Here is a 27,541-nt window from a genome sequence, read left to right on the forward strand (position 1 = left end):
ACCAAATAGAAATCTTGGAGTTGAAAAGTATAATAATGGAAATGAAAAATTCACTGGGGCAACTCAATAGCAATTTGGGGATGGCAGGAAAAAGAATCAGTGAACCTGAAAATAGAAATTATCTAATCTAAAGAACAAAGAAAAAAGATTAAAGAAAATAAAACAGTGCCTTAGAGATCTGTGCAACAACATCAAACATGCCAACACATGCATAATGGAAATCCCAGAAGGAAAGAAGAGACAAACTTACCAAATCTGATGAAAAATATTAATCCACACATTCAAGACGCTCAAAGGACCCAAGTAGGATAAATACAAAGAGATCAAAACTTGGACTTACCACAAATTATGGAAAGCTAAAGGAAAAAAAATCCTGAAATGAGCAAGAGAAAAGCAACTCATCTGAAACAATGGAGGCTAGAAGAGAGTAGAATGGCATATATAAAGTGCTGGGGGAAAAAAATTGTCAACCAAAAATTCCATTTCAATCAAATTTATCCCTCAAAAAAAAAAAAAAGACAAAATAAAGACATTCCTAGATAAACAAAAACTGAGAAAATCTGCGAGTGAATTCGTAACATTAAATACTAACAAAAGTCTTCTCAGGGTAAAAGGAAGTGACAACAGTTGGGGACCTGAAGTCCAAGAAGAACTGAGGAACACAAAAAATTGTAAATATGTGAGTTAACACAGAAGATTCTACAAATATATTTTTATTCACACCTCTTAACTTTTTCAAAAGATAAACATCCTTAAGGCAGTAACTATGACACTGTGTTTTGGGTTTACAAACATATTCAGATATTATACATGAGAATAATAGCACAAAAAAGGGGAAAGAATGAGGCTATAATGGAGCAACACATATATATTTTACCAGAATTAAGTCAGTATTAATCTGAAGTAGACGCTAATAAATTAACATGTACACTGTAATCCCTACAGCAACTGCTAAGAAAACAACTCCAAAAAATACATAGTTTAAAAAAATCAATGGAAGAGTTAAAAACAGTAAACTAAAAATATGTATTTAATATAAAAGGAGGCAGTCAAGGAGGAACAGAGAAACAAAATAGACAAGAATGTATAGAAAAGAAATAATAAAAAGGCAAATCTAACCAGATTGATAACTACATTAAAAGTGAATAGTTTTTACACCTCAATCAAAAGGTAGAGAATGTCAGACTGGATGAAACATCAAGATCCAACTATATGCTATTTACAAAAGACACACCTTAGATTCAAAGACACAAGAGAGTTGAAAGTAAACAGATAAAGAAAGATACATACCCACTGGGTGCGGTGGCTCACACCTGTAATCCCAACACTTTGGGAGGCCGAGGCAGGTGGATCACCTGAGGTCAGGAGTTCGAAACCAGCCTGGCCAACATGACAAAACCCTATCTCTACTAAAAATACAAAAATTAGCCAGGCATGCTGGCACGCGCCTGTAATCCCAGCTACTTGGGAGGCTGAGGCAGGAGAATCACTTGAACTCAGGAGGCAGAGGTTGCAGGGAACTGAGATCGCGCCACTGCACTTCAGCAGCCTGTCGAGCAATACTTTGTCTCAAAAAAAAAAAAAAAAAAAGATATAGACCATCATAGAACCATAAGAAAGACAGAATAGTGATATCATTTGGATACTTGTCCCCTCCAAATCCCATGTTAAAATATGGCCCCTAATGTTGGAAGTGGGGTCTAGTGGGAGACGTATGAGTCATAGGAGCAGATCCCTCAAGAATGGCTTGGTGCCTCCCTGTAGTACTGAGCAAGTCTCCCTCTATTAGTTTATGTGAGAACTGGTTGTTTAAAAGAGTGTGGCACCTCCCCCACCTCTGCTTCCCTCTCTTACCATGTGACATGCCTGCTCCTCCTTCCCCTTCCTCCATGATTGAAAGTTTTCTGAGGTCCTTACCAGAAGGAGATGCTGGTGCCACACTTCTTATACAGCTTGCAGAACTGTGAGCCAAATAAACCTCTCTTCTTTATAAATTACCCAGCCTCGGGTATTCCTTTATAGCAACTCAAAGTGGACTAACACAAATGGCTTTATTAATATTAGATAAAATAGAAATAAAGACAGTAATATAAGAGAATGGTATTTCATAATGATGAAAGTTATTACATCATGAAGATATAATAATTCTAAATGTATCCACACCAGCAATATATCCTCAAAACAAATGAAGGAAAAACTGACAGAATCAAAAGGAAAAATACACAATTCAACAAAACAGGTTAATAATTCAGTACCTCACTCTCAATTGATAAAACTAAAGACAAAATCAGTAAGAATATACAAAACTCAAAAAACACTATCAACCAACATAACTGACATATATAAAACTCTCTACCCAATGACTGTAGACTGTACAGTCTTTAAGAGCACATATGGTTTATACCTTTCACAAAAATTAAGTCAAAATGGATCAGAGACCTAAATGTAAAATGCAAACTATAAAAGTCCTAAGCAGTAACACAAGAGAAAATCTAGGTAAGCATGGATTTGGTGATGACTTTTTAGATACAACACCAAAGTACAATCCACGAAATTAAAAATTGGACAGATCAATGGAACAGACCTAAGAGTCCAGAAATAAACCCTTACATTTATGGTCATTTTTTAAAGGTGCTGAGATAATTCAATAAGGGAAAACACAATCTTTTCAACATATGGTACAGGGTCAACTGGATACCACACACAAACAAACAAAGCCAAATGAACTTAGACCTTTACACAACACACACAAAGTAATCCAAAAAGGATCACAGGCCTAAATGCAATCACTAAAAGTATAAAACTTCTAGGAGAAATCTTTATTAAAAATATTGATACACTGAACTTCACCAAGATTAAAAATGTTGTATTTCAAAAAATATCAGCCAGGTCAGAAGTTCCAGACCAGCCTGGCCAACATGGTGAAACCCTGTCTCTACTAAAAACATAAAAATGAGCCAGGCACCTGTAATCCAAGCTACTTGGGAGGCTGAGGCAGGAGAACTGCTTGAACCCAGAAGGTGGAGTTTGCAGTGAGCTGAGATCGCGCCAGTGCACTCCAGCCTGGGTGACAGAGTGAGACTCGGTCTCCAAAAAATAAAAATCATCCAAAAAAAAAATGAAAAGAAAGTCACAGTCTGGGAGAAAATACTGCAAATCATATATCTGATTAAGAGATTGTATCCAGAATAAAGAACTTGTTATAATACAATATAAGTTAAAAACCCAATTTAAAAATGGATAAGAGATTTGAACAGGTATTTCAAGCACACAAAAATAATCTCAACATCATTAGAGAAATGTAAATGAAAACCATGAGATACACTACACAACCACTCTGATAGCTATCATCAGAAATAAAGAGAATACTGAATTCTCATACATTGCTGGAAGTAATGTAAAATGGTACAGTAATTTTGAAAAAAGTTTGGCAGTTTCATAAAAGTAAACACAAAGTTACCATACAACCTACCAATTCTGTTCCTATGAATCCACCCAAAAGAAATAAAAACACATTCACATGAACACATGTGAACCTTTGTGAATGGTCACAAAGGTTCATAGCAGCATTATTCATAATAGGCAAAAACTGGAAGTCAGACTCAAAAGAGTATGTATTGTATGATTCCATTTAGATGAAATGTCCAGAAAAGCTGGCCTGTGGTTGCCTAGGACTGGAGACCGGGAGCAGAATTAACTGCAAACTGGAAGTAATTCTGATATGGTCCTCATTCATCTCTTTTTATCTCTGATTAGATCAAGCCATCTTCCATATACAGGCACACCTCATTCTATTCCACTTCAAATTTTTTTTTTAATTGTGCTTCACAGATACTGTGTTTTTTTACAAACTGAAGATTTGTGGCAGAGTGCTTACTTCATGTATGTCACATTTTGGTAATTCTTGCAATATTTCAAACTTTCATTATTATGGTATCTGTCATGGTGATCTGTGATCAGTGATCTTTAATGTCACTATTGTAATTGTTTTGGGCACCACAAACCACACCCATATAAAACAGGAAACTTAAATTGAGAAGTGTTGCATGTGCTCTGACTGCTTCACGGACCAACCATTCCCCCATCTCTCACCCTCTCCTTGGACCTATTCCGTGAAATACAATAATATTGAAATTAGGCCAGTTAATTCCCCTACAATGTTCTTTATGTGTTCAAGTGAAAGGAAGAACTGCACATCTCTCACTTTAAATCAAACGCTAGAGTGAGGAAGGCATGTTCAAAGCTAAGATAGGGTGGAAGTTAGGCCTCTTGCACCAGTTTGCCAAGTTGTGAATGCAAAGGACAAGTTCTTAAAGGGAATTAAAAGTGCTACTCCAGTGAACACACAAAGGCAAAAACAGCCCTAGTGCTGACATAAAAAGTTTTAATGGTTTGGATAGACAATCAAACTAGCTCCAACATTCCATTAAGACAAAGCCTAATCAAGGAAGCACCTCAGAGGTTCTACTTCTCGGTCTTCAAGGGAACCCACTCTTGTCTTAAGCCATTCTAGTGGATTGCTTAATGGGCTTTAGTGGATCTTAAAAGCTCTGTGGGTAGGAGATTCTAAACTCTTTCTGTTGACATCCGACCTCTCAGTAGATAACTTAGTTCAAATACAAAATTGAAATCTTTTCTAAAACAAAATTTTAAACTTATTATTTTTGAATAAGAAGTTAACAAAAAGAATAAGAAGTTAACAAAAAGCAAAAGAAGTTAAAGAAAAGCTGCAGGCTAGGTGTGGTAGCCCATGCCTGTAATCCCAGCACTATGGAAGGCTGAGGCAGGTGGATCACCTGAGGCCAGGAGTTCAAGACCAGCCTGGCCAACATGGTGAAACCATACTAAAGATACAAAAATTAGCCAAGCATGGTGGCATGTGCCTGTAGTCCAAGAAAATCACTTGAACCCGGGAGGCGGAGGTTGCAGTGGGTCAAGATCGCTCCATTGCACTCCAGCCTGGGCAACAAAGCAAGATTTTTGCCTCCAAAAAGAAAAGAAAAAAGAAAAAAAAAAAAAAAAAGAAGAAGAAAGAAATAGAAAAGTTGCATAAAGTATAGGATTCCAGATGGGTGCAGTGGCTCACGCCTAAATCTCAAGCACTTTGTGAGGCAAAGGTGGGAGGATCCCTTGAGCCCAGAAATTCAAGACCAGCTTGGGCAACATATGGAACCCTATCTCTACAAAAAAAATTAAAAATATTAGCTGGGAGTGGTGGCACACACCTGTGGTCTCAGCTACTCAGGAGGCTGAGGCAGGAAGATTACTTGAGCCTGGGAGGTCGAGGCTGCATTGAGTCATGATCTCACCACTACACCCTCAGCAGCTTCCCCTTAATATTAACATAGTATGTAACTGCAATACAATGATCAAAACCAGGAAATTAACACTGATACAATATAATCAACTAAACTACACAACTATTCAAATGTGCCCTTTTTTCCCACTAACATCCTTTCTCATTCTAGGACCCAATCCAGGACCCACACTGCATGTCTCCTTAGTCTCCTCAAATCTGTGACAATTCTTCAATTGTTCCTTGTCTTTCAAGACCTTGACTCTTATAAAGAAAACCGGTTAGTTATTTTGTAGCATGTCTCTAATATTTTTTCCCCATTTAATAATATTACTATCAACAAGAATCATGTACTGAGGGTTTATTAAGTGCAAGGTACTATACTAAGCCCTATGCCTATGTTCTCTCTTTTAAATAAAAGTGTTTGTAGTAGACTTTATGTATTTTTTTGGAGACAGAGTCTCACTCTGTCACCCAGGCTGGAGTTCAGTGGCAAGATCTTGGCTCACTGCAACCTCTGCCTCCCAGGTTCAAGCGATTGTCCTGCCTCAGCCTCTTGAGTAGCTGGGATTACAGGCGTGCGCCACCATGCCTGGCTACTTTTTGTATTTTTAGTAGAGACAGGGTTTCACCATGCTGGCCAGGCTGGTCTCAAATTCCTGACCTGAGGTGATCTGCCCGCCTCAGCCTCCCAAAATGCTGGAATTACAAGTGTGAGCCACAGTGTCCAGCCTGTAATAGGCTTTAAAACAGAAGTATTTTAAAATCAAAGAGCAATCATCTTTAATTCATTCTTCTTCAAGTGCTCTTGTTTTGTAAATTACAAACTATCATGCAACATATTATTTTCCCACACCAATATCCTTCAATGTCCCTCCAATATCCCTAAAAAATATTAAACCTAAATGTATGCTTTAAATTCAGGGCCCTTGAGTTTTTATCTTTCTAAATCTTTACTGCCTGCATTTTCCTATCCTTAAACCTTGGCTCATTGCTTTCTTCACTTGTAACTGTCCTACTTTTGCATCTCTAAATATACTTTCTCTTAAGGACACCTTTGATCACTACCGCTAGCTCCCAAGAGCTACTGATCCCCTGAAATACTACAGAAGCTAGTGAATGCACTACTCATTTGGTTTACATACGATACCCTGTGCTGTGGGCGTGTATTGTCTCCCAAATGAGACTTCTAGAGAGCAGAGGACCTGTGAGCTATCTTTTCCCCCATGACATCTAGTATACTACCCTAATGCTTAATTGCATTTACTGAATACCTACCAAGTTCCAAGCTTTGTGCTGGGCCCTAAGAAATCCACGATGTTTAAGGCAAAATCCCAACTCTTGGCTGGGCAAGGTAGCTCACACCTGTAATCCCAGGACTTTGGGAGGCTGAGGCGGACAGACCTCCTGAGGTCAGGAGTTTGAGATCAGCCTGGCCAACATGGTGAAACCCCGTCTCTACTAAAAATACACAAAATTAGCCAGGCATGGTGGTGCACGCCTGTAGTCCTAACTACTCGGGAGGCCGAGGCAGAAGAACTGCTTTAGCCTGGGGGACAGAGTTTGCAGTGAGCCAAGATCACGCCACTGCACTCCAGCCTGGGCGACAGAGCAAGACACTATCTCGAAAAAAAAAAAAAAAAAAAAAAAAAAGGGACAAAATCTCAACTCTTGAGAAATCTGAGGTGTGATGATAAATGCTTCTTTGAGTACAATGACAGACTGAAAATTGTTTTCTCTCCAAAAAATTAAGGTCACTAAAAAGTTTCCTCTGATAGTAAGATTTTTCCTTTTCTGTCCTGATAAACACTAAACTAAGTAATTCTAGATTACTAAGGTGTCACAGAACATGTATATTTCCCAATCAGCTTGTGCTTGAAGCAAGCTGTGACTTAGTTTTATGAGAAATCCAGGTGCTACAGAGGAAGCCTTATTAACCAAAGGCCTTTGAAAAGACTGCACCAGGTTGCAGCAGTTTCAACAAGCTTACCAATTGTTTTAGTCTAGTGACATCTAGTGGTAAATGTGTTGTTAAACACAGGACTGCTATAAATTTAATTACTACACTAAAAGAAGGTCATCTTATTTAAAAAATGGCAAAATATGAGAAAGACCTATGGTATTTATTATTAATTTGCCTTTGGCCTATGTAACTGTTAACTCTCTGTTGGATTTATTTTTTCCTTCTCTTATGGCTGAGAAAAATTAATTTTGATATAACGTAAGATTTACTGAAATAAAAAGATACTGATACTTTAAGTTAGAGAAAAGCCCTCAATCAAAAAAGATCGAAGAGCAGGCCAGGAGCAGGGGCTCACGCCTGTAATCCCAGCACTTTGGGAGGCCAAGGCAGGAGGATCACGGGGTCAGGAGATGGAGACTATCCTGGCTAACACGGTCAAACCCTGTCTCTACTAAAAATACAAAAAGTTAGCCGGGCGTGGTGGCGGGCACCTGTAGTCCCAGCTACTCGGGAGGCTGAGGCAGGAGAATGGCGTGAACCTGGGAGGCAGAGCTTGCAGTGAGCCGAGATCGTGCCACTGCACTCCAGCCTGGGCAACAGAGCAAGACTCCGTCTCAAAAAAAAAAAAAAAAAAAAAGACTGAAGAACAAAGCAATCCCAATTGTCACCTCTTCCAAAAATCCTGCAAATCAAAACAGACTTTTTGTTCATAAATACTTACTTACTGACACTTTCATACACTGCTAAAAATGTTTAGAAAACAGGAATACAGACCAGGCGTGGTGGCTCACACCTGTAATCCCAGCACTTTGGGAGGCCGAGGCGGGCGGATCATGAGGTCAGGAGTTTGAGACCAGCCTGGCCAACATGGCGAAACCCCGTCTCCACTAAAAATACAAAAATTAGCTGGGCGTGGTGGTGGGCACCTATAATCCCAGCTACTCGGGAGGGTGAGGCAGGAGAATCAGTTGCACCCAGGAGGCGGAGGTTGCAGCGAGCTAAGATTGCACCATTGCACTCCAGCCTAGGCTGGACTCCATCTCAAAAAAAAAAAAAAAAAAACAACCATGATTACTAACTTTTGCTGATGATTTTCACCAGTTTGTAGAAGCAAATGATTATCTATCCAAACACATTCTTTAAAATGTCACTTTGCATTTCACTGGCTTTCTGTGAAACTGAATTTTGATGGAAAAAAATATTTAAACATTATTAAATACCTATGACTGTTGCTGTTGTTTCAGAGACAGGGTCTCACTCTGTTGCCCATGCTGGAGTGCCATGGTATGATTGGACCTCACTGTAGCCTCAAACTCCTGGAATCAAGAGAGCTTCCCATCTCAGCCTCCTAAGTAGCTGGGACTACAGGACTACCAGCACATGCCACCATGCCCAGCTAATTTTGTAAATTTTTTGTAGAAATGAGGTCTATGTAGCCCAGGCTGGTCTCAAACTCCTGGCCTCAAGCAATCCTCCTCACTCAGCTTTCCAAAGTGCTATGATCACAGGCATGAGCCACTGCACCAGGCCAACTATGACAGTTTTAAGATTCCTCTACAGGCCAGGCACAGTGGCTCACAGCTGTAATCCTAGCACTTTGGGAGGCCAAGGCGGGTGGATCACCTGAGGTCAGGAATTCAAGACCAGCCTGGCCAACATGGTAAAACATCGTCTCTATAAAAAAATACAAAAATTAGCTGGGCATGGTGGCAGGCACCTGTAATCCCAGCTACTCAGGAGGCTGAGTCAGGAGAATTGCTTCAACCCAGGAGGCAGAGGTTGCAGTGAGCCAAGTTGGCGCCATTGCACTCCAGCCTGGGCAACGGAGACTCCAGCTCAAAAGAAAAAGAAAAAGAAAAAGGAAATCAAAGCAGTATATCCCAAATACAAACTTGGTTAATTTTTTTTTTTTTTTTTTTTTGAGACAGTCTCACTCTGTCACCCAGGCTGGATGCAGTGACACAATCTCAGCTCACTGCAACCTCTGCCTCCTGCATTCAAACGATCGTCCCACCTCAGCCTCCCCAGTAGCTGATTACAGCTGTGTGCCACCACGCCTGGTTAATTTTTTTGTTTTTAGTGGAGATGGGGTTTCACCATGTTGGCCAGGGTGGTCTCAAACTCCTGACCTCAAGTGATCCACCCACCTCAGCCTCCCAAAGTGCTGCAATTACAAGCATGAACTACCGTGCCCGACCTGGTTAAGAATTCTTTTTGGCATCCTTTATTTTATTTTATTTTATTTTATTTTATTTTATTTGAGACACAGTCTTATTCTGCCACCCAGGCTGGAGTACAGTGCTATGAACACCGCTCGACCTCCCAGGGTCAAGTGATCCTCCCACCTCAGCCTCCCAAGTAGTTGGGAGTACAGGTGCACACCACCACACCCAGATAAACTTTTTTTTTTTTTTTTTTTTTTTTGTAGTACAGACAGGGTCTCACCATGTTGTTCAGGCTGGTCTCAAACTCCTGGGCTCAAGTAATCCTCCCACCTCGGGGTCCCAAAGTGCTGGAATTAGAGGCATGAGCCACTGTGACTGGCCAGCATCTTTTAAACATATGTTTTAAAATATATATAGAAGACTTTTAAACTAAGAATACCCTCAGCCGGGTGCGGTGGCTCACACCTGTAATCCCAGCACTTTGGGAGGCTGAGGCGGGTGGATCACGAGGTCAGGAGATCGAGACCATCCTGGCTAACACAGTGAAACCCCATCTCTACTAAAAATACAAAAAAAAATTAGCCAGACGTGGTGGCAGGCGCCTGTAGTCCCAGCTACTCGGGAGGCTGAGGCAGGAGAATGGCGTGAACCCGGGAGGCAGAGCTTGCAGTGAGCCGAGATTGCACCACTGCACTCCAGCCTGGGCAACAGAGCGAGACTCCGTCTCAAAAAAAAAAAAAGAATACTCTCTGCAACCCTGCCTTCTCTATGTAGCTATGTGCTATTCATCCCTCAAAGCTCAGCTCAATTCTACTTCCTCTGGGAAGCCTGCCCCAAATTTCCAGGCCAAATTAATAATTATCTCCTCCATGTTTATCTACTCTTTGGGACATGTGGCCAGTATTACTAATATGATATTATTATGAGTACTTACCTGTCTAAATCACTTACAAAACAATCAGGTCCTAAAGGGCAGCAACTACGTCTTCTATTTTTTGTATCTGCACTATCTGACCACATCAGGCACTTAGCAGGTGTTTATCAATATGTTGCAGAAATGAATGACCAATTAAAGGCTGCTGGCAGGAGGCTCTTAAGTAAAATGGAAAAACTGCTATCGGACAGAAAAATATGGATTAAAAAGCATTTTTTAAAGGATTTCTGCTTCTGCACATGAAGGATTAACTGCTATTATGCAATAATAAACAACTGGAAAACCAGACAAAAATATATGAAACACTCATTTCCGATATCGTATAACAGGCAGCACAGGACTTTGATCCCTGAAAAGGAAAACAAGCCCTACCATTTTCCCAGCTTATTACCTGAAGCCAGTTTCCAAGAGGCAGACCAGGGAGGTGTCTTGGTCGGTACAGGCTTCTACAACAAGAATACCATAAACTGGATGGCTTAAACAACATACATTTATTTCTCACAGTTCTGGAGGCTGGGAAGTACAAGATTTAGGTGCTGGCAGATTGGGTATTTGGTGAGGGCACTCTTCCTGGTTTGCAAATGGCTGTCTTCTCCTTGTGTCCTCACATGGCTAAGAACAGAAGGAGGAAGCAACCTCTCTCCCCTCTCTTCTTGTAAGGGTGTGACTCCCATGACATGAGGGCTTCCCCCTCATGACCAAATCACTTCTCAAGGCCCCATCTCCTAATACAGCATATTGGGGATTATAATTTCAACCTGTGAATTGGGGGGAGACATAATCATTCAGTCCATAGCAGGATGGACATCAAAAAAAGCCCAGCAGCCTCACTGAGTTAGAGAGAGAGCAAAGTTTGCAGAAACTAAAGTGGGTAGGATTTGCACAACAGAATATGGGAGAGAAGGGGGCAGCCTTGAGATCTGCACAGGGTACCCTTAAATCTCTGAAAACATCATCTGCAAATTTGTAAGGTGAAATTCCAGAGACTGGAGAAAACTAGAGAGAAGCAGCAGGTCAAACATTTTCTGAAGAGCTCATGCTCCCACTAGCCACAGCGGAGAGACTTCATGATACATAAGGCAACAGATATAGTACTCAGAAGGATTTCACCTTAGTAGTGAGACTAAATTAAACTAGGCAAAGACTGCACTAGATGAGCCCTAACGATATTTTAAAAAAAACATGGGAAGGGTCCAAATGACTACAATTAACTTAACCATATGTACATGCGAGAATAAAGTCTGGTATCCTTAAAGGAATAAAATGAAATCCAGGCCAGGTGTGGTGGTGCATGCCTGTAATCCCAACAATTTGGTGGACTGAAGCAGGCGGATTGCTTGAGCCCAGGGGGGTTGAGGCTGCAGTGAGCCACAGTGGTGCCACTGCACTCTAGCCTGGGCAACAGAGCAAGATCCTGTGTCTAAAAAGAAAAAAAAAACTTAGTAAAGTAAATTTTAAAATAAATGCACTCTAATCCCAGCACTTTAGGAAGCCGAGGCAGGTGGATCACCTGAAGTCAGGAATTCAAGACCAGCCTGGCCAACATGGCAAAACCCCGTCTCTACTAGAAGTACAGAAATTAGCTGGGCATGGTGGCGGGTGGCTGAAATCCCAGCTACTCAGGAGACTAAGGCACGAGAATTGCTTGAACCCCGGAGGCAGAGGCTGCAGTGAGCTGACATCGTGCCATTGCACTCCAGCCTGGGCAACAAGGGCAAAACTCCCTCTTAAAAATAAAATTAAAATAAAATAAAAGTACTCATATGTTCAAAAAGTGGAGGAAAACATAAGCATGATAAGCAGAGAGATCAAAGACATTTAAGGGGGAGAATCTAAAGCTGAAAAAAAGCAGTACAGACATGACAGAAAAAAAGACCACTGAACATGGAAACACAGCAGTAAAAATTATCCAAAGTAAGAACAGAAAGGAAAAGACTGAAAATAAAAATTGAAATGTGTGTCAGTGGTCTGTGAGAAAATATCAAGTGGTCTAACATCGAACTGGAGTCCCACAAAAAGCAGGTGGTGGGAGCAGAAAAATATTGGAAGACATAATGACCAAAGTATTTGATTAAAAGTACATACCTGAGGATCAAAGAACATAGAGAACATATTAGTGTGAACTTATCATTTTCAATATATAGAAAATATAGGCCAGGCATGGTGGCTCATGCCTGTAATCCCAGTACTTTGGGAGGCTGAGACAGGTGGATCGCTTGCGCCCAGGAGTTTGAAACTAGCCTAGGCAACACTGGGAAACCCCATCTCTACAAAAAATACAAAAAGATTAGTTGGGCGTGGTGGCACGCACCTGTAGTCCCAGCTACTCAGGAGGCTGAGATAGGAGGATTCCTTGAGCCCAGGAGGTCAAAGCTGCAGTGAGCCGTGATTGTGCCACTGCACTCCAGCCAGGGTGAAAGGGCAAGATCGTGTTGCCAAATATATGAACATATGAAAAATAAACACAGGTATAAATGTGTGGGTGTGTATCTATGGATTCCCTAGCTAAAACTTCTGAGAAGGTCCGGAAACGGATTCTAAATACGACCCTTCACTAAAAGAACCAGGGTTCCTTTAAGAAATACCTGATTCTAGAGCTGGGGCCATGGAAGAATAAGACAAGTCTGGAACATTATATCGTGCCAGAAAATAAAGACATTTTCAAAGAATAAGGGGAATATGTTAAAAGGACACAGCAGGCCAGGCGCAGTGGCTCACGCCTGTAATCCCACCACTTTGGGAGGCCGAGGCGGGCAGATCACGAGGTCAGGAGATCGAGACCATCCTGGCTAACACAGTGAAACCCCGTCTCTACTAAAAATACAAAAAATTAGCCGGGCATGGTGGCGGGCGCCTGTAGTCCCAGCTACTCGGGAGGCTGAGGCAGGAGAATGGCGTGAACCCAGGAGGCAGAGCTTGCAGTGAGCCGAGATCGCGCCACTGCACTCCAGCCTGGGCGACAGAGCGAGACTCCGTCTCCAGAAAAAAAGGACACAGGAAGTTAGATTGAAGATGCTGTCACTGGCCAATTTTGGAACATTTTGAGATTGAAAAATAATGATAATGACAGATTACGTACAACTCATTGGATAAAATAAGAGCTGACTGTTCCACACTGATTTGAATAAATAAATGGGGAGATGAGAAACCTATTCCTTCCAATAGAATATAAACTAATAAATGCAGAAGGAATGAAAAAATTAGAAAACAGTTATTTGGTAGCCATCACAGCATAACTAATTCAAGCAAGAATCATCAATAGATATTATAACTGATGAAATAAAGGTAGATTTAAAAAATGAGATTTCATGGAGTCTCACAATATCTCCTCAAAAACTTAGTAATTACACCAAAAAATGACTTTATAACAAAAGTAGGCAAAAAAAAGTTCAGATAGATAAAAATACGACTTTTTTCCAGCTGACCTGTACTGCAAGATAGGCTAAAAGAAGTCCTTTAAACTAAAAATAAATGACATCAAATGGAAACTGGACAAAGGGATTAGGAATTCTGGAAATGTTAACTATGTGGGTAAACATCACATTCTATATATAGTTCTTTTCTTCTCTTAATCGCTTCCAAAGATATATTGTTAAAACAATATGTGTGTGTGTGTATGTATGTGTGTGTGTATAAAACCACTATGGGATTTCTAACATATGTAGATGCAATATATATGAAAGCAATAGCACAAAGAAGTGAAGGTGGGCCAGGCGTGGTGGCTCATGCCTGTAATCCCAGCATTTTGGGAGGCCGAGGCAGGCAGACTCAACTGAGGTCAGGAGTTGGAGACCAGCCTGACCAACATGGTGAAACACCATCTCTACTAAAAATAAAAAAGTCAGACAGCATGGTGACACACACCTGTAGTCCCAGCTACTCAGGAGGCTGAGGCACAAGAATCACTTGAACTGGAGAGGCAGAGATTGTAGTGAGCTGAGATTGTGCCAGTGCACTCTCTCCTGGGCCACAGAGCAAGACTTTTTCTCAAAAAAAAAAAAAGAAGAAGTGGGAGGGGGGGTGGTGAATGAAACCACACCATTGAAAGGTTCCTACATTTTACATGAAGTGATACAATAGTAATTCTAAATGAACTATGAAAAATATGAAGACTATATGGTAACCTCTAGAGCAACCACTAAAAAAGTAATGCAAAAGAGTATAACTTAGCCAAAAAAAGAAACTAAAATGGAATATGTACTAAAAAAAAATTTTTTTAATGCAAGGAAGCAGGAAAGGAGTATGAAAGTAACCGAAAGTACGAAATGGGAGACCTAAATCCAAACATATCAATTTACACACCAATTAAAAAGCAGACAATCAGCCTAAATACAAAAGCAAGACCCTACTATATGCTGTCTACAAGAGACGCCCTTTAAATATAAAGACATAAATCGATAAAAATAAGTAAAGAATAGTAAAAGGTATACTATGCAAATAGTAAGTGTAAGAAAGCTAGAGTGGCTATATTGATAGAAGACAAATTAGACTACAAGACAGGGGTAATAACACATAGATAGGACATTTTCATAAAGATGGAAGGACCGATATAATAATCATTAACGCATATCTGCCTAATAATAGACTTTCAAAACACACAAAGTAGAAACCAGTGGAATAAACGGAATAGACAAATTAACATAAATGGCTGGATATTTGAATACCTCTGTTTCATTAAGTGATCAAATTAATGAAATAAATATGCACACACAAGATTTGAACATCACCATTTCTTGACCTAATTGATATTTATAGAACACTATACCCGTTAACTACAGAACACATTCTTTTCAAGTGTACATTACTCACTCACCTAAGAAGATCCAGTGTTTGTTGAATAAATAAAATGAATAAATACATAATACACAAGTAGAAGATGGAACATGCTGAATTTAAAGTGACTGTATGGACAAACAGAACAAGACACTGGACAAACAGAACAAGGAGTTGAAGCTGGACAGGTGCAGTGGCTCACACCTATAATCTCAGTGCTCTGGGAGGCCAGAGTGGGAGGTCTGCTTGAGCCCAGGAGCTTGAGACCAGCTTGGACAACACAGTGACACCCCGTCACTAAATTAAAAAAAAAAAAAAAATTAGCCAGGTGTGGTGCGTCTGTGGTCCCAGCTCCTTGGGAGGCTGAGGTCGGAAGATCACTTGTGCCTGGGAGGTCAAGGCTGCAGTGAGCTATGACTGTGCACTCCAGCCTGGATGACAGATCAAAACCCCATCTCAAAAAAAAAAAAAAAAAAGAAGAAAAAGAAGGAAAAGAAAAAAGTTGAAGTTGATGACAGAGACTTACAATCATCCTGATGTCTATATTTCAGAATACTTAAAGCTCCTTAGAATCTTGGCTTTCCAAAAGAGCACTAGGCAAAATGCTGTGCAGAGAGGAACAGAGACTAATGAGTAGATTAAAAAAAAACAAAACAAAAACAGAATACTACTGGGTGGGGAGGTATCATAAGCCAAAGGAAGGGAGATTTAACAAGTGGGACAGAAACCTATGTTAAATATGGAAAAGAAGAGGAGGATGTGGAGTGAGAAAAAAACTTCAAGCATGAAAAGAAAACACTAGTAATCCTCCAAAGCAGCAAATATGGATGAAGTTATGTATATGAGAGCCTGTCCAGGGGAACTTCCCAAATGGCAGAGGTATCAAGGATGCAGGGACAGCATGTAGCGGCCATGGAGGCAGTAAGTTTGGCAGCAGAAATGAGAAAAGAGAAAGCATGGTAGCCAAGAGGGCAACTAAATCGAAAGAAAGTGTTCGTCTTCTGTTTTTAAGATGGGAAGAGCCGTGTATCTGAACAAGAGGAAAGAGGTCCACTAAGCTAGGTGCGAGACAAAAAAGAAAAGGACAGGAGCGAAGTCCTAGCAAATGGAAAGAGTGAAACAGAATGGCATTAAGTTTCAGAGAAAGGCATGAATACCTTATGAGACTTAATGGAAAGAAACAAGAATGGATGCAGGCACACAGAGATTTATGGGAGTGAGGGAAAAAATGAGGGTGTTCTGGTGAGACAGCTTCACTTTCTCAATGTTGAAAGCAACCATTCACCTGGTACTTCCCACTGTTCTGAGTAAGGCTAACCCAATGCTGGTAAACAGCTATGTTTATTTTTGTTTTTGTTTTTACACACAACTCACACTTCTCTGAATAGCCATGTTTAAAAGCTTAACTGAAGAGCTATTACAAATACAAATCTATAAAGTAATCAGGAATAAGTCATCATCTTTCCAATAAGGTATTTGGGGGAAAATATACTTAGGATTACCCCTGGGTTTAGAGATTACCTTTAAGCCATTCAGAGAAGACTGTGGCTCTCATTAAGATCCATTCTCTTGTCCCTTCCTTTGGCTGCCATTTTCCAATGCAATGACAAGGTCTGACAGCTGGTCGAGGCAGACATCTGATGAATGCAGACTTTTATTTGTCCAGATGATAGAAGAATGTGAAGAAACTGGTCATTTGAAATCTAGCTCCATCATGCTCTCCTTATCGCCCTTTTTCCATTGCTTCATTCTTCCCTAGCTACACTTTCAAGCTCCAATTCTCAATGTTCCGTGTGATTTGAAAGCTTTCACTGCTGTTCCATGAGATTTCGCTCCACTATGAAAAGCCCCAGGCTCCTTTTAATTATCAAAATCTGCTTCACATGCATCATGTTCTTAACAACCAAACACCAAACTCCCAACAAAGCTGCTTAGTATCACTTCAGTATTTACACTGTATATGTTTGATCATCCTTGTTATTAACAAGGACAGCCCCTTCCATAGGCAGCAAGACAATCTCTTATGTTGTATCCAAGGTCAGTAACAAAAATGATAGATTGGTTGCAAAGAATGTCACATGCATGCATGTGTGTAAATACACATACATTCATCTAAGAGTGAATAATTATTTTTGTAACTTTTATATATAAAACATCAACCATATTACTTTTCTCTTGCAAATATTTCATTTCTATAGAATGACATACAATAGAGTGGGATTCATTAAAAAATATGACTGGTTGAATTTCAAGTAAGAAATCTATACAGGGTTTGTTAACTTCTTGGAATCTTGCTAACTTACATCAAGTCTACTATTTTGCCTTTGTGTTCTGTCACGGCCATTTGTGGCTACTTTCTAATTTTCTAATCTTTCATTTCCTATAAAATGCTTTACATGTCAAAATAAATTACTAATTCAGACATTGCTATGAAAAACAGAAATCCCTTTGATAAAAAAAAGGAACAGATATTTGGATTATGGAGCATAAATTATACTCTGGTATATTTATGCAAAAGGGTTAAGGCCAAAGAAAGAATCTGCTTGCTTATTAAAAATGCAAACATTACCTCAGTCATACAAATAGCCCCAAACTCGCCCAGCCACTGCCTCTGCACATCACCCACCAGCATTAGCATTACATCATATGACATTATGAAACAATAGTGAACTCTGTGTAATACTTGAATATATTGTTTTGAAAGAATAAACTGTCATTAAGTTGAATAAAAGCCTTCTGAAATCAAACCTGGGGGGTACAGCCTTCACTGTGTGGCCTTTTTACTATTTTGAGGAAAGGCCTCATCCTGAAAGCAGGAAAGGGGGGAAAAAGAGATCAGGGTATAAAGGCAACAGTGGTGCGTGGCCCCTGCAGCAGCCCAGCAGGCAGAGGGTAGGGCTTTTAATTATCAGGCAGAACAATGTCAAAGCAGGAGGCTCTGCAACAAATGCTGCACCTCAAAACCCAAACAACCTTATACCCACCATGCTAGTTCCTGTATATCCTAGTGATTTCTATAATGGGCTTTGCTAGAATTGGAAACTAAGTCTTATTCTATGTCCTGATGCAATCTTAAAATGTGCTATCACTTACAGCCATGTGACTTTAGCAATTAATTTAAGCTCTCTAGGCCTCAATATTTTAATCTATAAAAACGGAAAGAACAATAGCTATTACGGAGAAGCATGGGGGATAAGATACGTTATCATAATTATACTTCTCATTTCCACCCCCTTTGCCTATCTTTCCTAATCACAGCCCAAGATGTTTCGTCTTCACAAGTGAAACATGAGCATCACCTTAAATGTTCACTAGCTTTTTGTTTGCTATAGTCTGGCCACAGCCACATGTTGTCTAGATTCATGCCATTCTCATCAAGTGGGGGTTGGGGTGGGGGGGGATGAATTATAGAAACTATTTTCTATAGTATTTTTAAAAACTCGGGCCAGGGATGGTAGCTCATGCCTGTAGTCTTAGCACTTTGGGAGGCTAAGGTGGGAGGAGCACTGGAGTCCAGGAGCTTGAGACCAACATGGGCAACATAGTGAGACCCTGTCCCTACAAAAAAAAAAAAAAAAAAATGTATTTTAATTAGCCGGGTGTGGTGGTGCACACTGTAGTCCCAGCTACTCTGGAAGCTGAGGTGGGAGGATCGCTTGAGCCCAGGAGGTGGAGGCTGCAGTGAGCCATGATCTCATCTCTACCTTCCTTAACCAAATCCCGGATAACCTCTTCCTGTAACCTGCTCCTTACTAGCCTTCCTCCTTCCTACACCTATTCTCAATGTTCTTAATAACCAAGGCTCAAAGAGGTGGAAAAACAAAGCCAAACAACCTAATAGTTGGTGGCAAAGTCCCAGTTAAAACTCATTTATCAATGCAACCAGGTCCAGTTGCATTGCATTAACTGCATCACATTAATTACTCACTTTTAGGGCACTCAGTGATGATTTATTTATTTTGAGACAGAGTCTTGCTCTGTTGCCCAGATTGGAGTGCAGTGATGCAATCTTGGCTCACTGCAACCTCTACCTCTTGGGCTCAAGCGATACTCCCACCTCAGCCTCCTGAGTAGCTGGAACTACAGGTGCCCACCACCATGCCCGGCTAAATTTTGTATTTTTTGTAGAGACAGGGTTTTGCCATGTTGGCCAGGCTAGTTTCAAACTCCTGTGCTCAGGTGATCCAACTGCCTTGACCTTCCAAAGTGCTAGGATTACAGGCGTGAGCCACCATGGCCAGCCCTCAGCGATGACTTCAAATCTGAGGTCAGCTTCCCTTAACACCAAGTCTTCTCCTAGATATTTCCCCTACTAGTGATTATCATAAAATGAATTACAGTTGATCCTTCAACAACAACATGGGTCTGAACCACATGGGTCCACTTAGATGGGGATTTTCTTCTACCTCTGTCACCCCTAAGACACCAAAACTAACCCCTCCTTTTCCTCCTTCTCGGCCTACTCAACGTGAAGACAATGATGAAGACCTTTCTGATGATCTACTTCCACTTAATGAATAGTTAATATACTTTCTCTTCCTTATAATTTTATTTTTCTTTTTTTTTTTTTGAGACCAAGTCTCACTCTGTCGCCCATGCTGGAGTGCAGTGGCATGATCACGGCTCACTGCAACCTCTGCCTCCCGGGTTCAAGCGATTCTTGTGCCTCAGCCTCCCAAGTAGCTGGGACTACAGCTGCACGCCACCACACCCAACTAATTTTTGTATTTTTAGTAGAGATGGGGCGTCACCATGGTGGCCAGGCTGATCTCGAATTCCTGACCTGAAGTGATCCGTCCTCCTCGACATCCCAAAGTACTAGGATTACAGGCATGAGCCACTGTGCCTGGCCTTCCTTATAATTTTCTTAATACATTTTCTTTTCTCTAGTTTACTTTATTGTAATAATACAGTACATAATACATATAACACAAAAGATGTGTTAATCAACTGTTTTTTTTTTTTTTTTTTGAGATGGAGTCTCACTCTGTCACCCAGGCTGAGTGCAGTGGCGTGATCTCGGCTCACTGCAACCTCCGCCTCCCGGGTTCACGCCATTCTCCTGCCTCAGCCTCCTGCATAGCTGGGACTACAGGCGCCCGCCACCACGCCCGGCTAATTTTTTTGTATTTTTAGTAGAGACGGGGTTTCACCGTGTTAGCCAGGATGGTCTCGATCTCCTGACCTCGTGATCCGCCCACTTCAGCCTCCCAAAGTGCTGGGATTACAGGCGTGAGCCACCGCGCCCGGCCTTAATCAACTGTTTATGCTATCAGTAAGGCCTCTAGTAAACAGAAGGCTATTAGTAGTTAAGTTCTGGCTCTGCTGAAAGTTACATGCAGATTTTTTTTTTTTTTTTCTGAGATGGAGTTTCACTCTTGTTGCCCAAGCTGGAATGCAATGGTACAGTCTCGGCTCACTGCAACCTCCATCTCCCGGTTCTAGCAATTCTCCTGCCTCAGCCTCCTGAGTAGCTGAGTTTACAGGTGTACACCACCACACCCAGCTAATTTTTTTTTTTTTTTTTTTTTTTTTGAGATGGAGTCTTCGCTCTGTCACCCAGGCTGGAGTGCAGTGGCACAATCTTGGCTCACTGCAAGCTCCACCTCCCAGGTTCATGCCATTCTCCTGCCTTAGCCTTCCAAGTAGCTGGGACTACAGGCACCCGCCACCACACCTGGCTAATTTTTTTTGTACTTTTAGTAGAGACGGGGTTTCACCGTATTAGCCAGGATGGTCTCGATCTCCTGACCTCGTGATCCACCCACCTTGGCCTCCCAAAGTGCTGGGATTATAGGCGTGAGCCACAGCACCTGGCCGGTTTTTTTTTTTTTTTTTGAGACAGGATCTCACTCTGTCACCTAGGCTGAAGTGTACTGACATGACTACTGCTCTCTTCACCCTTGACCTCCTGGGCTCAAGCGATCCTCCTACGTCAGCTTCCAAAGTAGCTGGGACGACAGACATGTGCCACCATGCCTGGCTAATTGTTTGTATTATCTGTTGAGACAGAGTCTCATTGTGTTGCCCAGGCTGGTCTTGAACTCTTGGACTCAAGTGATCCTCCTGCCTCAGCCTCCCAAAGTGCTAGAATTACAGGTGTGAGCCACCATGCCCTACTATTGTTAGCTTCTTTAGAGAATCACATTATTCCTCAAAATCATGAAAACTAAGAAGATGAGTAGGCTGGGCAAGGTGGCTCACGCCTGTAATCCCAGCACTTTGGGAGGCCAAGGCGGGTGGATCACCTGAGGTCAGGAGTTTGAGACCAGCCTGGCCAACATGGTGAAACCCCTTCTCAACTAAAAATAATTTTAAAAAATTTAACTTGGCGTGGTGGCAGGCATCTGTAATCTCAGCTACTTCAGGAGGCTGAGGCAGGAGAATCGCTTGAAGCTGGGAGGTGGAGGTTGCAGTGAGCCAAGATCATGCCATTGCACTCCAGCCTGGGTGACAGAGCAAAACTCTAAAAAAAAAAAAAAAAAAAAAGATGAGTAACAGGATATGTTATTTTACATAAGAGCCAGAATGTTTACCAAAGTCTAACTCTGAGGCCTGTAGGGAAGAAATTGATTAGGAGATAAACCTAATGTAAATGACGAGTTAATGGGTGCAGCACACCAACGTGGCACATGTATACATATGTAACAAACCTGCATGTTGTGCACATGTACCCTAAAACTTAAAGTATAATAAAAAAAAAAAAAGAAAGAAATTGAAAGCTTCTATTTCCTTATCTATGAAACAGATAAAGCACTGGTAAGAATAAGACAATATATGGATCATCTATAAAGCACCATTTGTTTTTGTTTTCTAAATAGTGTGGAACAGTGTAATATAGGATTTGACATCAATGAAGAACATTCAAGTTCAACCTCTCTATATGCCAGCTGCCTTATAAAAGGCTTATAAGAAGCTGATCTTATCCCAATCATTGAAACACATTTAATGATGTAAGAATTAAAGGGATGATATGCGTATGAGGAGGGGTATTTTAATACAAATAGCTACGTAAATGTAAGATGTTTTACATTGTATTATACCAAGTTAAGTAAACCTGGGCTTTATGTTCATTATTTCCTAATCTTTGGTGGGGGTGAGGGAGCAGGGAACTAAAGGACTCTTACAGCAGAAACACCAGTTAATATAAAATCATCTCCACTACTTAATAGAGATATGAAATAATAAAGTGGTGGCCTTCGTGTCAAAAGGTAACTACCACAATATATGCTAATTGGGTGGGTAATCTCTCTTCTCAAACACAAACTCTCATATAAAACTGCCGCCAAGGTTAATTACAAGTGTATCAGTAGTGATGGAGATTTTCTCTATGGATCTGAACTAGTCCACCCAGTGTCCAGATCACAAATAAGAATGAAAAGCTTTCCATGGGAATATAACAGGGAAGGGCCATTTCCAACCTCATTCATTCACTTACTCAGTCCCTATCTTATACCAGATTATATTTCAAGTGCTGGGAATTCAACAGTGAGCAAAAGAGAAAATACCTGCCATCATGGAGCTCACATTCTAGCAGAGAAATATAGACAGTAAACATATTTGCAATAGGTCAATGATAATTAAGTGCTATAGAGAAAAACAGGTAGGGAAAGGGGCTGCAATTTTAATTAGGGAAATCAAGAAAGGCTTCACTGAGAAGATGCCATCTAAGCAAAGACCTAAAGGAGATGAGAGAGCAAGATACATGGATACGTAGAGAGAAAGTAGTAGAGCTACACAAACCTCTCCAGCAAGTTCAGATCAAACAAAATGCAATTCTTTACCTTTCAAAAGGGGCTGGAAGGTTGGAATTTCTTGCAACTTGATGACATCGGGATCGTTGCTGACGTTCCGTGAGGCCTGGGAGCCCTGAGCTACAACCACAATATCATCCATCTTGGCTCTATGCTTGGCTGGTGAAGGAGTCACTGAAAATAAAGTTACACTGCTTAGGAGATGCATATTAGTTAGGCACCTCTGCCTCACCAAAGCAGTTTTTGGTGTAGTGATTAAAAAGAATAATTTTATAAAATGTAGCTATCTTGCAGTTGGGGTTGGGGTGGCGGGGATGAATTATAGAAACTGTTTTCTATAGTATTTTTAAAAACTCAGGCTGGAGCCAGGCACAGTGGCTCATGCATGTAATCTTAGCACTTTGGGAAGCCGAGGTGGGCGGATCACCTGAGGTCAGGAGTTGAAGACCAGCCTGGCCAACATGGCGAAACCCTGTCTCTACTAAAAACACAAAAATCAGCGGGGCATGGTGGCGGGTGCCTGTAATCCCAGCTACTCAGGAGGCTAAGGCAGGAGAATCACTTGGGCCCGAGAGGCGGAGGTTGTGGTGTGCCAAGATCGTGCCACTGCACTCAAGCCTGGGCAAAAGAGTGAGACTCTGTCTCAAAAACAAAAACAAAAACGCCACCTCAGGCTGGGTATGGTGGCTCGTGCCTGTAATCTCAGCACTTTGAGAGGCTGAGTGGGAGGATCACCAGAGTCCAGGAGTTCAAGACCAACCTGGGCAACATAGTGAGACCCTATCTCTAAAAAAAAAAAAAAAAAAAAATTTCTTTTAATTAGTCAGATGTGGTGGTGCACACTGTAGCCCCAGCTACTCAGGAAGCTGAGATGGGAGGATCACTTGAGCCCAGGAGGTCAAGACCACAGTGAGCCATGATCACACCACTGCATGAGTAAGACAGCAAGAGTCTCAAAAAACAAAACAACAACAACAAAAACCCTCAGACATTACAGGATTTTATTTTGAGGTAGAGCCTCGCTCTGTCGCCAGGCTGGAGTACAGTGGTGCAATCTCGGCTCACTGCAACCTCCGCCTCCTGGTTCAAGTAATTCTCTTGCCTCAGCTTCCTGAGTAGCTAGGACAACAGGCATGCACCACCACATCTGGCTGATTTTTGTATTTTTAGTAGAGATGGGGTTTCACCACATTGGCCAGGCTGGCTTCGAACTCCTGACCTCGTGATCCACCCACCTCGGCCTCCCAAAGTGCTGGAATTATGGGTGTGAGCCATCGCGCCCAGCCCGTTACAGGATTATATAACATGAATGAACTTCTTTCATAACTAAACATTTTCTTTTTCGGCACACAAAAGTATAGGCAGATTGTTTTTACTTTCTCCTTAATTCTCCTGATACCTTGATATATGTATATATCCCTATTTCTAAAATGAGAAATAAAGGGTACAAAATTTAAATGTGACTTGCCCAAAGTCAGCAGTGCTAGACAGTTAGGAAAGGAATTAGAGGTCTATAAGTTATTGGTACACAAGCCCATCTCTGCGACACTGGAGTTGCAAAGCTGTCTATCCACCCTACCACATCAAGCCAGCTATGTTTAGTAAGCCCAGGAAAAAACCCTGTTCTCAACCCCCAAATGACTGGCCTATTCCTGAGGCTTCAGCCTCCTCACTTTTTTTTTTTTTTTTTTTTAAGTCAAGGTGGCTGGGCACGGTGGGGCTCACGCCTGTAGTCCCAGCACTATTGGGAGGCCAAGGCAGGTGGATCACTTGAGGTCAGGAGTTCGAGATCAGCCTGTCCAACATGGTGAAACCCTATCTCTACTAAAAATACAAAAATTAGCTAGGCATGGCGGCATGTCCCTGCAATCCCAGCTACTTGGGAGGCTGAGGCATGAGAATTGCTTGAACCCGGGAGGCGGAGGTTGCAGTGAGCCAAGATCATGCCACTGCACTCCAGCCTAGGCGACAGTGAAACTCTATCTCAAAAAAAAAAAGAGTCAAGTCTTACTACATTGCCCAGGCTGGATTTAAACTCCTGGGCTCCAGCAATCCTCCCACCTGGGCCTGAGTAGCTAGGACTACAGCCCCCTCACTCTTAAAATTATAGCATTAGTCCAGGGCAAAAATAGCCAGTAAGTCCATTCTAGGCTGAGGCAAAAATCAGAAATTTGGAGGACAAATAGGGAGATCAATTCAGGTTCCTTGGGAGAAAGTAATCCATTTGGAGGGAAGTGATTCAAATTATAAAGGACTCCCTAGACCAAGAAATCATCCTCTCCGCCAAATATCTTCCAGACTGGGGCAAGAATGAATCTTTAAAGTGTTTTATGCTCTAGAAGGTAATATTCCCAGGCTCATTATAGTCATATCTCAAAGGTTAACCCAGGGATGCCATAGAACTGCTCTGCCTCCTAGAAGCTCGTCTCCGGAGGCTTGGCATTCACTGTTCTAGAAAAATCTCTGCTGCTTTTATTTCTTTTCAAGAAATATTTATTTACCTGTTTTGGTAATTTACCTAACATTTTACAAAAGCCATGCCAGAAATCTTTCCTGCTATAAATTGTGATTCCTCCTTCCCCAGATGCCAGAGGAAAGGGGACTTCAAAACACTCTAGCTAGCCTCTACTACCTTATCTGTAAAATGGGATTACTGCAAAAATTATATGTAAATGTATGTAAAGCACCTGGCACAGGGGAATAGGCAAATTCTAACATCGGAAATGCTCGAATGCTGTTGGTTCATGGGCAAGAAAACAAATTAAAAAGATGCCACACCGCTTCCCCCCAAAATATGTTTCTGCCCTGCCATAGAAGAAAGAATGTCAAAGGTCGCAATTATTATATTTCTTAGATATGACACTCTGGCCCTTCCAAGGAAATAGAAAAAAGTAGCAAAGCTAGTAGATACTGCTCACCATTCAAAGCTCCCCCAATCCAGTCCCCAGAATGTAGGTCTGAACTAGCCTTGAAAGTCACACCTTAAAGTGAAACACTCTTAGATCTATTAGCTTGCCTATTTCTGAATTACAGATCCTATCAAGAACAGAGAACTTCTAAAATCTGGGACTCTTTTTAGGCCCCAGATTTAACCAATTTGCATTAGCAACCCCGGAGCTTAACCAAAGCACTCCCAGCTGTCCTAGCGTGTGGGTAACAAAAAAAGCAGCAAATGGTCCTCAATTAAACATCAGCTGCTTTATTTATTTATTGAACACTCACTGTATTGCAAACACAATAATCCTCCCATTCTTGTCTCAAACGCTTAGAGAAATCTAAAAATCATGGACAGAGAACAACAATGGAAAACACCAGAGCCTGCCGTCTGGCCAACATCTACAAGATTAGAAAAGGGACCAAGACACCTTCTGAGAAGAAAAAGCTGTTTCTGGAGACCTTTGCACTCAAGGGTTCAAAGCAAGTGGACACCTATCACATATCCCTTCAGAAAAGGAACCTCTAACACCCGTTTTTAAGAAACAGACTGTTCTTAGAGGTCCTATAATCCATCCACTGTGTGAGCCAAATCTCACTACATCAGCCATGAGCACTAGAGCCAAAAATTAATTAGCTCGTCCTTTAAACAGTAGGCTGTAGCTGGGAGAAACGGCTGTTTTGAAAATAAATAAGGGCACCGGCGCCCACGCTGGCTTAGCTTGCAGTTACAGGCACTTCCATCAGGGGAATCGAGGCCAGGACAGATGGTGACTTTTTTTTTTCCTAGTAGCATGGTGAGGGCTTTTTCTGTGCGTTCCCGTCCGCAGTCCCTGACCCCACTAGTCTGGGAGGCAGCCCGCTCTGCAAGCGGACAGGGCGGGCTGGAGGAGGGTGGGAGGTTAGGACACCGACCTGAGGAGTTCAGATCGTTGGGTCGGCTCTCGGCCTCGGAGCTCTGCTCACTGCCCATGGTGCCGGCAGCGGTGGCAGCAGAAGAACGGCGGCCGGGCGGTCACCGCTCCGGCGGCGGGCGACAGGGCAGGGGCCAGGGACCGGGACGGGAAGGCAAGGCAGAGTCTGGGCGCCGCAGCGAGACTAATGTGTGGGGTTGACGCGTCCAGCCCACGCAGGGGCCTGGGCGGCGGGAGAAGGAAAGGCCCTATTTGGGGAACAGAAACGCAAGGAGGCGCGGCGCGAATGCACGCGGCTCGCCCTCCTTCTTTCCGGGAGCCCTAAGAGAACCAGCAGATGACACTGGCTTTGCCGCACCTGCGGCCGGCGGGCGGCGCCGCTTTCACTCACTGGTTCACGCGCCGCAAGCTCGCTCCTTCCGGGACGCAGATGGGCGGTGCCGGATACGCCCGACCGTCAGTTCCGGATTAGAAGGCCCCGCCCCCGGCCCGAGGGAGGGGCGGAGAGATCCGCTCCTGCGACTTAGGGCGATGCCACCTTAAAGGGCTTGACTTCCTCGAAGCTAGAACTGCCGAAAAGGGTAAACCCTTTCCTGTTGGAATGATGCGTCACCTTTAAAACACCACCCACACTATTAAGCTCTTCAATACCCACGTGTGAGAACTTTACAAAATAGGTATTTTTAACCCTGTTTTACAGATGGAGGAAGAGATGCTAGATAGACCCAGGATTCGAACCCACAACAGCTTGGATGCAAAACTCATTTTTAATTCTGAAGAGCTGGGAGTTTAGCAGTGGACGACCAAA

General features: G+C 42.0%; 1 protein-coding gene across 6 annotated transcripts in view; it reads right to left on the bottom strand.

The window, feature by feature from the left end:
- The window catches only part of BORCS5 (BLOC-1 related complex subunit 5), a 131,051-nt gene extending 103,844 nt beyond the window's left edge, over positions 1 to 27,207 (bottom strand). For 2 of the 6 annotated variants that reach the window (XM_063639664.1, XM_055280605.2), the window contains exons 1-2: positions 27,125 to 27,207; positions 22,916 to 23,059 (exon numbers count right to left, since the gene is read on the bottom strand). In XM_063639664.1, coding sequence (XP_063495734.1) covers positions 22,916 to 23,059; position 27,125 — 145 coding nt within the window. In that variant the 5' untranslated portion in view covers positions 27,126 to 27,207. Of the gene's footprint in view, positions 1 to 16,652; positions 18,696 to 22,915; positions 23,060 to 26,734 lie in introns of those variants that run through there. The other 4 variants (XM_055280604.2, XM_055280603.2, XM_055280606.2 and 1 more) reach the window with 3 other exon arrangements.
- Positions 27,208 to 27,541: the final 334 nt, after the last annotated feature.

This window comes from Symphalangus syndactylus, chromosome 5 (genome assembly GCF_028878055.3).
Source record: "Symphalangus syndactylus isolate Jambi chromosome 5, NHGRI_mSymSyn1-v2.1_pri, whole genome shotgun sequence".
Classification (NCBI taxonomy): domain Eukaryota; kingdom Metazoa; phylum Chordata; class Mammalia; order Primates; family Hylobatidae; genus Symphalangus; species Symphalangus syndactylus.